The following is an 11,494-nucleotide window of genomic DNA, read 5'->3' as shown; positions in this document are numbered from 1 at the left end:
GGCAGCTAAGCCTCCATGCCGCAACTACAGAGCCCATGCGCTCTGGAGCCCACACGCCGCAACTAGAGAGAAGTTCGCGTGCTGCAACGAAGAGCCTGCGCACCACAACGAAAGAGCCCACATGCCACAACAAAGATCCTGCGTGTTGCAATTAAGACCTGACACAGCCAAAAAAAAGTTAATAAATTATAAGGAGAAATTAATTTAGCTATGCTAGAACTATCATAAATTTAAAATATATCACTGAGCCACTACTATATGCTAAGAACTTAGGAAATAAGAATTAAAAAGGGACTATTCTCATGGCTTTGCAGTTTGGCAAATGAGAGAGAGAGAGAGAGAGAGAGAGAGAGAGAGAGAGAGAGAGAGAGAGAGAGAGAGAGAGAGAGAGAGGGAGAGAGAGAGAGAGAGAGAGAGAGAGAGTGTGTGTGTGTGTGTGTGTGTGTATTTCCTCTTGGTCACATTACATTATTTTTTACTCTCCTGGACGATTCATTTTACTAGTAGACCTTTAACATTTTTACATCTGTGTTCTTAAGTAACATTAGTCTATAGTTTTTCTGTGCTATCTTTGCCAGGTTTTGGAGTCAGGGTGATATTAGCATTGTGTAGTAAATGTGGTATATTAGTTTTGCTTCTATTTCAGCCTTTTTCTAGAGGATCTTTGGCTACTGTAGTAACTAAAAACTACATTTCTCCATTTCCCAGACTCCCATATAGCTAGTTTCTGATGTAATTCAGGTTCCACCAATCAGATGCACCTACAGTTATCTTGATTTCAGAACTGAGTCTCCCATTTTGCTGGTGTGCATCGGCAGCTATAGAATGACTCTAGAGCCACTAGTTAGGGCAGTGGTTTCCCGATCTCTGGATTGCAGCTGAGTTGGCATGATCCTGGAGCCCAGCAGTTGCCACATTGACTTCTGATTACCCAGCTTCCTGATTCCAGCTAAGAGAGAAGTTCTGTTGGCCTGTACTTATGCATTATTGTTCTAGGAGTCATTACTGAACACTCAGCCAGGAACCTCCTACCTCAAACCTTCCATGATGTTGTAAGCTAATAATTCCTCCATATTAAGTCATTTACTTTCTGCTTAAAATAGCCAGAGTTGTTTCTGTTATCTGCAGTTGAGTTTTGGTTAACATAGTCATTGATATCAGAATGAGTATAAGCAACAGACCCTCAAGGATGGGAATCTGAGCTTAGCTGATCTACTTGGATTTGAAGGCAGTGAGGACCTGGTTTTCATTAGACGGTGAGATATTAATGTTTTGGGCTGAATACTACCCTCCCCAACCAGACTCATATGTTGAAGCCCTATAACCCCCCATACCTCAGAATGTGACTATTTCGAGATAGAGCCTTTGAACAGGTAATTAAATTAAAATAGGGTCATTAGGGTGGGCCCTAATCCAATATGACTGGTATCTTGTAAGAGGAGGAGATGAGGATACAGATAACACAGACAGAGGGATGGCCATGTGAGGACACAGCAAGAAGATGGCCATCTGCAAGCCAAGAAGAAAAGCCTCAGAAGAAACCAAACCGGCTGACACTTTGATCTAGGATTTCCAGCCTCCAGAATTGTGAGAAAATAAATTTCTGATGTTTAAGCCACCCAGTCTGTGGTATTTTGTTATGGCAGCTCTAGCAAATTAATACGACTAGCAATAAACCACGGCATTCTGTGGCAGTCACTTAAATTACTACTTGTGGTTGCCTGAAATAGCGTGCCTATTCAAAGCGTGGCTCAGGCAAACCAAGTGGTGGGGCCATAGCATAGCATGATTGCCATACAAAATTCAAAACTCTGAGGTGGCCTGGCTGCTATTAATTCACTGAAGAACTTAAAGAAAACAGCAGTTTCAGGCTTTTAAATTGTCAGAAACCTAACAGATTTATATGACAATCCTGAAAGTCATATCTACAGAGTCCTCGTAGCTGAAAATCAGAGTTAGATTCTGTGGTTTTCTGAATTAGAGCGTAAGTTGAATTCACAGCTTCATCAGGTTTATGAATTTAGGGCATCAGCTGTGAAAAGGTAGGACTCCCCAAAATTGAATAGCAACATTTGGGAAGATTTGGATAACCCTGAGTCCCAAACCTCAAAATTCCACTGAGCCTCCCAGTTCAGCAGAAGCAGCTCCTTCTCTTCCATCTGATAAGGCTGATCTCACCTGCTTGGACACCCTGTGTTAACCTCACCTGAAATATACTGTGCCAGGGGATTCCAGTGCTCCCTGTGCTTCACCCTTACCACCCTTCACTGCCTCCAGTGCTTTGTTTGAAAATATTTTCTCCCATTCTGCGTATTGTCTTTTCATCTTGTTTATGGTTTCCTTTGCTGTGCAAAAGCTTTTAAGTTTCATTAGGTCCCATTTGTTTATTTTTTATTTTATTTCCATTCCTCTAGGAGGTGGATCAAAAAGGATCTTGCTGTGATTTATGTCATAGAGTGTTCTGCCTATGTTTTCCTCTAAGAGTTTTGTAGTGTCTGGCCTTACATTTAGGTCTTTAATCCATTTTGAGTTTATTTTTGTGTATGGTGTTAGGGAGTGTTGTAATTTCATTCTTTTACATGTAGCTGTCCAGTTTTCCCAGTACCACTTATTGAAGAGGCTGTCTTTTCTCCACTGTATATTCTTGCCTCCTTTGTCAAAGATAAGGTGACCATATGTGCGAGGGTTTATCTCTGGGCTTTCTATTCTGTTCCATCGATCTATATTTCTGTTTTTGTGCCAGTACCATACTGTCTTGATTACTGTAGCTTTGTAGTAGAGTCGGAAGTCAGGGAGCCTGATTCCTCCAGCTCTGTTTTTCTTTCTCAAGATTGCTTTGGCTATTCAGGGTCTTTTGTGTTTCCATACAAATGATAAAATTTTTTGTTCTAGTTCTGTGAAAATGCCATTGGTAATTTGATACGGATTGCATTGAATCTGTAGATTGCTTTGGGTAGTATAGTCATTTTCACAATGTTGATTCTTCCAATCCAAGAACATGGTATATCTTCCCATCTGTTTGTATCGTCTTTGATTTATTTCATCAGTATCTTATAGTTTTCTGCATACAGGTCTTTTATCTCCTTAGGTAGGTTTATTCCTAGGTATTTTTTTTTCTTTTTGTTGCAGTTGTAAATGGGACTGTTTCCTTAATTTCTCTTTCTGATTTTTTGTTGTTAATGTATAGGAATGCAAGAGATTTCTGTGCATTAATTTGTATCCTGCTACTTTACCAAATTCATTGATTAGCTCTAGTAGTTTTCTGGTGGCATCTTTAGGATTTTCTATGTGTAGTATCATGTCATCTGCAAACAGTGACAGTTTTACTTCTTCTTTTCCAATTTGGATTCCTTTTATTTCTTTTTCTTCTCTGATTGCCATGGCTAAAACTTGCAAAACTATGTTGAATAGTAGTGGTGAGAGTGGACACCCTTGTCCTGTTCCTGATCTTAGAGGAAATGCTTTCAGTTTTTCACCATTGAGAATGATGTTGGCTGTGGGTTTGTCATATATGCCCACTTTCTGGAGAGTTTTTATTATAAATGGGTGTTGAATTGTCAAAAGCTATTGAGAATGATGTTGGCTGTGGGTTTGTCATATATGCCCACTTTCTGGAGAGTTTTTATTATAAATGGGTGTTGAATTTTGTCAAAAGCTTTTTCTGCATCTATCGAGATTATCATATGGTTTTTATCCTTCAGTTTGTTAATATGGTGTATCACATTGATTGATTTGCATATATTGAAGAATCCTTGCATTCCTGGGATAAACCCCAGTTGATCATGGCATATGATCCTCTCAATGTGCTGTTGGATTCTGTTTGCTAGTATTTTGTGGAGGATTTTTGCATCTATGTTCATCAGTGGTTTTGGCCTATAATTTTCTTTTTTTGTGACATCTTTGTTTGGTTTTGGTATCAGGATGATGGTGACCTCTAGAATGAGTTTGGGAGTGTTCATCCCTCTGCTATATTTTGGAAGAGATTGAGAAGGATAGGTGTTAGCTCTTCTGTAAATGTTTGATAGAATTCACCTGTGAAGCCATCTGGCCCTGGGCTTTTGTTTGTTGGAAGATTTTTAATCACAGTTTCAATTTCAGTGCTTGTGATTGGTCTGTTCATATTTTCTATTTCTTCCTGGTTCAGTCTTGGGAGGTTGTACTTTTCTAAGAATCTGTCCATTTCTTCCAGGTTGTCCATTGTATTGGTATATAGTTGCTTATAGTATTCTTTCATGATCCTTTGTATTTCGGCAGTGTCAGTTGTTACTTCTCCTTTTTCATTTCTAATTCTGTTGATTTGAGTCTCCCTTTTGTTCCTGATGATAGACCTAGAGATTTTAAGTGCTGTCTCTGAGCTTATATAACTCCTGGGGATCCAAAGCATCCTAAAAGTCTATGTGTCTGATTGGGCTGTTGGAAGTCAGGTGATAAATAAACAAAAGTTTCACCTTTCCATCTCACTTTGGACTGAGTGAATCAATAACCTAATCTGTGTTATTTACTCAGTTTCTGAGTGTAGGGCTGGAACAAGAAAGAAAAGCAAAATGTTTAAATTCTATGCACCAACTTGTTACTAGACTGTCCAGACCAAAGTAATAATGATGATGAGAGCTAACATTTACTGAGCGCTTATTATGTGCCAGGCTCTGTGCCAAGTGCTTTACATGTGTGATCTCATTTAATCCTCTCAAAAAGCTCTATTTGTTCTTGCTTTTAGCATTTCCACTTTACAGATGAGGAAACCAAGAACTAGAAAGATTAACTTGTCCACAGTTATACACCTAGTGCGTGGGAGAGCTATGTTTAGTCCAGGCTTTCTGACACCAAAGCCCATGCTCTCAATTACAGCTCTCTGCTGCCTTATCTGTGCTATGTCACATGAATATTGATTTACTAATTTGAATTGAGAATTGCATTGAGCCATGTAAACCTATAGCAATTTATTTTTCTCTTCATGCCTTGTTTTCCAGGCTGATTTCATGCTCAGGGGATACAGGCAGTCTCGTATTGGCAAATGGAAAAGGAGATCTGAAGTGTCACATCACAGCAAACCCATTCAAGATAGACTTGGTATCTGAAGAAGAGGTTGTGATGAGCATAAACTCCCTGGGCCAATTGTACTTTGAGCAGCTGCAGATTCCTCCCAAGCAAAGGTATTTTTGCACATTACTTAACACATAAAGAACTTAAGAAAACCTGATTGTGAATACCAGTTGCCTAAATAGATAATACATCACCATAGAAAACTGGTTTGCCTTATTTGCTGGGATATTGTTCTGAGAAATTTCATCTTTTCACCTGTGCAGGTGAATGCAGACTTGATGACAAAAATTATTCTCAGACATTTGTGAAGATGACACTCTTAACACATCCTGTATGTTTGACTGAGGACATTCTCTACCCTACACATCCTTCTAAAAAAGCACCCTGTTAACTTTTTTTTTTAATAAATGTATTTATTTATTTTTGGCTGTATTGGGTCTTCGTTGCTGTGCGTGGGCTTTCTCTAGTTGCGGCGAGCAGGGGCTACTCTTCATTGCGGTGCACAGGCCTCTCATTGCAGTGGCTTCTCATGTCGCAGAGCACAGGCTCTAGGCAAACGGGCTTCAGTAGTTGCAGCACGTGGGCTCAGCAGTTGTGGCTCGCAGGCTCTAGAGCTCAGGCTCAGCAGTTGTGGCGCACAGGCCTAGTTGCTCCACGGCATGTGGGATCTTCCTGTACCAGGGCTTGAACCCATGTCCCCTACATTGGCAGGCAGATTCTTAACCACTGTGCCACCAGGGAAGCCCACACCCTGTTAACTTGATAGATGCTAATGTGAACTAACATGTCTTCAGAATTTCATTTTACCTCTTTAGAATAACATGAGTTACCTTAGACTTGAATAGTTGTCCAGGAATTTTCTGGAACCAACCATTTGATCAAAGCTGTTTGTGTGTGGGTCGCATGAATTGGAAGATAGTAGTAGAAGTAGATTCTTCTTCCGTTTTTACCAATATTGTCTTTAAATCCTCCAGTCTTTCTATTTTTACCCAAATAATGAACATATTATATGAGCTGCAGAAAGCATTCAACATAGTGATTTTTTTCTGAGTTTCAACTTATTTCTATTTTAAAATTTTAATATTAAAAAATCTTATTTTGGGACTTCCCTGGTGGTGTAGTGGTTAAGAATCCACCTGCCAATGCAGGGGATGCAGGTTTGAGCCCTGGTTCAGGAAGATCCCACATGCCACGGAGCAACTAAGCCCATGTGCCACAACTGCTGAGCCTGCGCTCTAGAGCCCTCAAGCCACAACTACTGAGCCTGCACACTACAGCTACTGAAGCCCACACACCTAGAGCCCATGCTCTGCAACAAGAGAAGCCACTGCAATGAGAAGCCCACACACCACAACAAAGAGTAGCCCCTGCTCGCCACAACTAGAGAAAGCCCGCGCAGCAACAAATACCCGACGCAGCCAAAAATAAACAAATAAATTTATAAAATATAAACGACTTATTTTATCACAGAAATGTGTTCATTGAAGGAAAAATAGAAAATATTGAAAAGAAGAAAAATTAAAATACCCACAATCCTGCCACCTACTCTCTTAGTGCCTTATGAATATAATTCAATTACTTTTTTGTTTTTTTTGTTTTGTTTTGTTTTTTGCGGTACGCGGGGCTCTCACTGTCGCGGCCTCTCCCGTTGCGGAGCACAGGCTCTGGACGCACAGGCTCAGTGGCCATGGCTCACGGGCCCAGCCACTCCGCGGCATGTGGGATCTTCCCGGACCGGGGCACGAACCCGTGTCCCCTGCATCAGCAGGCAGACTCTCAACCACTGCACCACCAGGGAAGCCCCAATTACTTTTTTTGACTGAAAATACTAATAGCATAACAAATCCCTGTATTTGTTATTTATATTTAATTCATTATTTATTTATATTTAAAGTATTAATATTTAAAACATTTTTTCCTTTTACTAAACTCCCATTATTTTTGTTTTATTTTGTTTTAGAGGTGATATCTAAGTTGGGCTTTTAAATTTTTATTTATTTTTTTTAATAAGCACATTGTACAAAGGTGTATATACACAGGGAGATCAGCTTTGTGACGACCTAGAGGGATGGGATAGGGAGGGTGGGAGGGAGGTTCAAGAGTGAGGGGATATGGGGATATATGTATACATATAGCTGATTCACTTTGTTGTACAGCAGAAACTAACACAACAGTGTAAAGCATTTATACTCCAATAAAGATGTGGAAAAAAAAGGTGTATATAATATAGTGAAAAGTCTCCCTCACCATTTGTACTTGAGCTACCTCATTCCATGCTTGAAAGTAATCAGTGTTTCCAGTTTTCTGTGTATCCTTCCAGAGATAATTTATGCCTATACAATAAGATTAATGTATTCTTTGTTTTTTCCTTTCCTGACACAAATGATATCATCTTTACACATTATTCTGTACCTTGCTTTTTTTCCCTTTACCAATGTGGTAGTTTCTAATTTCTTTAAAACAGCTACATAGTTTCTATTATATGGTTACACTGTGATTCATTTAGTTAATCCCTGCTAGTAGACTTTAAAGTTGTTTCTGATATTGTTTTACAACTACTTACTTCATGAATAACCTTGTATATGTGTCATTTTGCATACATGCAAGTATATCCATAGACCAGAGTCATAGAAGTATAATTTCTGATCAAATGGTTTGTACATCTGTACTTTTGATAGATGTTTCCAAATTGCCTCCCATAGAGGTTGTGTACTAGTTTATATTTCCATTATTTGTATTTATCTTTGTGTTAGGAAAATTAGATTATCCACTTGGGAAAAATATGTAAGGTCCTAACCTCAGAACATTAGCAAAAATGAATTCCAGATAAATAAAAATAAAGCACACAAGAAAATAAAAATAGGAAAACATGTAGAATTTTAAAAATCTTATTAGTGTAAGAAAAACTGAAGAGCCATAAGGAAAAAGGTTGATTGATTCGATTACTTAGAAATTTTAAACTTTAAACTTTATTATAACCACAAAAACAAAATACAAACAAACAAAAAAACTTGAACAAAATGAAAAGGCAAGGACTTGTAATTTCCAGCCTGGCATGTGAGGAGCTCAGAAGTTGCCACAAACAAGAATGAAACATCAATCAAAAAAAAAAAAAGAAAATTACTCAAAATACAATATAGACCTAAATGTAAAACCTAAAACTATAAAACTTCTAGACAACAATGAAGAAAATCTTGAAACCTTGGATCAGGCAAAGATGTCTTAGATATTACACCAAAAGCATGATACACAAAAGAAAAAATGGGTTAAATGGACATAACCAAAAGTAAAAATGCCTGCCCATTCAAAGACTATATGAAGAAATAGGTTATTATTCTTCCTTTAATTTGCATTGACTATTAATTATTTTATTTTGTTTTATTTTATTTTATTTTACTGTAGTAAGAGCACTTAACATGAGATCTACCCTCTTCACAAAATTTTAAGTGTTCCATACAGTATTGTTAACTGTAGGCACAGTGCTGTACAGTAGGTCTCTAGAACTTATTCATCTTGCTTAACTGAAACTTTATGCCCATTGATTAGTAACTCCCCATTTCCCCCTCCCCTTAGGCCCTGGCAGCCACCATTCCTCTTTGAGTCTATGAATTTGACTATTTTAGATACCTAATATAGGTGGGATCATGTAGTATTTATCTTTCTGTGACTGGCTTATTTCACTTAGAAAAATGTCCTCAAGGTTCATCCAGGCCTTAGACTTTGTTCATTTGAGTATGAGTTGCTTCAAACTGGAGGAAATGATCTGGAAATGCATTAAAATTTAAAATATGCATACGTTTGAACTAGCAGTACTACTTTTGGGACTTTGTCCTGTTGTAATCAAACACACATATATCTAAGATAAATGTATGAAGGCATTTATTGTGGCATTGTCATAGTAAAAAACTAGAAAAAACCTGAATAATTAACCATAATCAATTATAATAAAATATTATTCAACAATAAAAAAGGGACATTAATCCCTCTGTATAATGATTCAAATAAAGCTTTGGTATATTAAAAAAAAGACTATATGAAGAGAATGAAAAGATAATTCATAGACTAAGAGAAAATATTTGCAAAGTATATATCTAATAAAGAAGTTATATGTATTGATATAATATAGAAAGAACTCTCAAAATTTAAGAAAATAATCTAATAAACAAAAGATTTGAACAGATATTTCACCAAAGAAGATATACAAGTGACAAATAAGCATTTGAAAAATACGCTCAATGCCATTAGTCATTAGGGTATTGCAAATTAAAACAACAGTGACGTACTACCACACACCTATTAGAATGGCTAAAGTTTAACAGGCCGACCATATTGTTAATGTAAATTGACCAAATAAAATTATATCCTTCTTAGCAGGAGCTGATAAACTGACACTGGGCTTGGAAATGTAAAAAAAATTTTCTATAGACGGGCTGAACTGAAACCAGGGAAGAGTGAGTTCACTAGATGGGGGAACATGGCTATTTGGAGTGAAAGGTCAGTCCACAGCATCGTAATAACACTAATGTGTATATTCACAACAAAGTAATGTCACTACATTTAATAGACAGCACCAAAAAGTAGACATAGTGGGGACAAAAGTTCCCTGATATAAATGGCTGCCTACTTATTGTCCTTGTGGATCCTTGGGAGGCATTCTTTGAGACCAAATTGAGACTGGTCCCTGGGCAGAATGCTGCTCTCTGCCTGTTGAACATTCATGCTGCAAGAAGAGGTAATGAGCCTTATTCTAAGTACAGATGTACCTTGTACTTGTGTAATGTCCTAAAGGAGAATCATAGTTTACATGCAATCTTGCAATCTTCTGCTATGCAAAGTGTTTATTTTGCCTTTTTCAATATATTTGCTTGACTTAGGCACTTTGAACAAGGAAAAGAAAAATAAAACACCTCTGAACTCTGATCTTTCACTGCTTTTGTACATTCTGATTGTGAAGTTGAGGGTAAGGATGTTCAGAAACCCATGGGGAATTTATATGCCTCCAGAATATTGTGCCTGTTCTAATATGATGAGCTTTTAAAACACTTCGTTAAAACATGAATCAATATGTGTAATTGTATAGATACTCAGCTAATTTTGAATGCTGCTGATGGCATAACTATATATAAATATAAATATAAATATAAATTTTTATATCCAAAAATATATTCTTGTGTGCTGCTTTTCCTACCTGGCGATGTTATTTCATATAATGAAGATTGTTTTCTTTTTTACTAACTCATTTCAAAGAGAAAGAATTTTACTTATAAGCAAGCTGTTTGTCCCCCAAACATTCCAAAACAATTCTTTTTCTTCTTTGTTTTTTTCATCCAATAAATGATAGCATTATGATCTTTAAAAAAGAAAATAGCAGAGCAGTTTTTCAGTTATCTGAAACGCTGTCTCCTGGGCTGCAGTCCTCATTTTGCCCCCAATAAAACTTAACTCCCGACTCTCAAAAAAAAAAAAAGAAAATAGGAGTAGTTACATTAATTTCAGAAAGAGCTAACTTCAAAACAGGGAAAGTATGTGCCTGATAACAAAGCATCAGAATACTTGAGGCAAGAATGATAGAACTGCAAGTAGAAGTAGATGAATCCACTATTATAATTAGAGACCTTAACACCCTTCTATCAGGAATGGACAGATTCAGCAGGGAGAAGATCAATAAGGACATATTCTAATTCAAAAGCACTATCAATCAGCTGGCTATAATTGACATCTATAGTCTCCTTCATCCAACAACAGTAGAATACACACTCTTCTCAAGCTCACATGGAACATTCACCAAGACCATATTTTGTGTCATAAAACATACCTTAACAAATTTAAACAAATGGATATCATACAACACCAGCTCTCAGACCACAATGCAATTAAACTAGAAATCAACAACAGAAAGCTGGAAAATGCCAAAATACTTGAAGATTAAACAACATGCTTCTTAATAACATAAAGAAGAAATCTAAAAAGAAGGAAAGGAAAAGATTTCAAACTAAATGAAAATTAAAATACAACTTATCAAAATTTGTGGGATGCAGCAAAAGCAGCGCTTAGAGGGAAATTTGTAGCATTGAATGCAAATGTTAGGGGGGCAGATGCATTTGAAGATAGGCACATAGGAACTCCAAAAGAACAAGTCATTTCTGTTGCTTATGCTCACTGGTAGGTTCATAATTGTTCACTTTAGTATTATTCTTTAAACTCTGTGCATACATTATATACTCTTCTATATGCATTCTGCATTTTACACTAAAGAAAAAATTAATGTATAATGAGTATGAATAGACAACTCACAGAACTAGAAATACCATTTAATGTATAAAAAGGTAGTCTGCATCATTAATGGTACAAGTTCAAATTGAAATGCATTATCTTTTCTAAAACTTCAGATTGGCAAAGAGTTAAAAAAAGATCCATGAAGTCTAAGTATTGTTAAGAATGGAAGAAATAT

At 37.0% G+C, this 11,494-nt stretch overlaps 1 protein-coding gene across 1 annotated transcript in view; it reads left to right on the top strand.

Annotated features, from left to right (window-relative positions):
* Positions 1 to 11,494, top strand: part of GANC (glucosidase alpha, neutral C) — a 73,718-nt gene that overhangs the window by 16,840 nt on the left and 45,384 nt on the right. Inside the window, exon 5 of the mRNA XM_007460139.1 lies at positions 4,971 to 5,153. Coding sequence (XP_007460201.1) covers positions 4,971 to 5,153 — 183 coding nt within the window. The remainder of the gene's footprint in view (positions 1 to 4,970; positions 5,154 to 11,494) is intronic.

Source organism: Lipotes vexillifer, unplaced genomic scaffold (assembly GCF_000442215.2).
Source record: "Lipotes vexillifer unplaced genomic scaffold, Lipotes_vexillifer_v1.1 scaffold408, whole genome shotgun sequence".
Classification (NCBI taxonomy): domain Eukaryota; kingdom Metazoa; phylum Chordata; class Mammalia; order Artiodactyla; family Lipotidae; genus Lipotes; species Lipotes vexillifer.
This window is presented reverse-complemented; position numbering and strand designations above follow the sequence as displayed.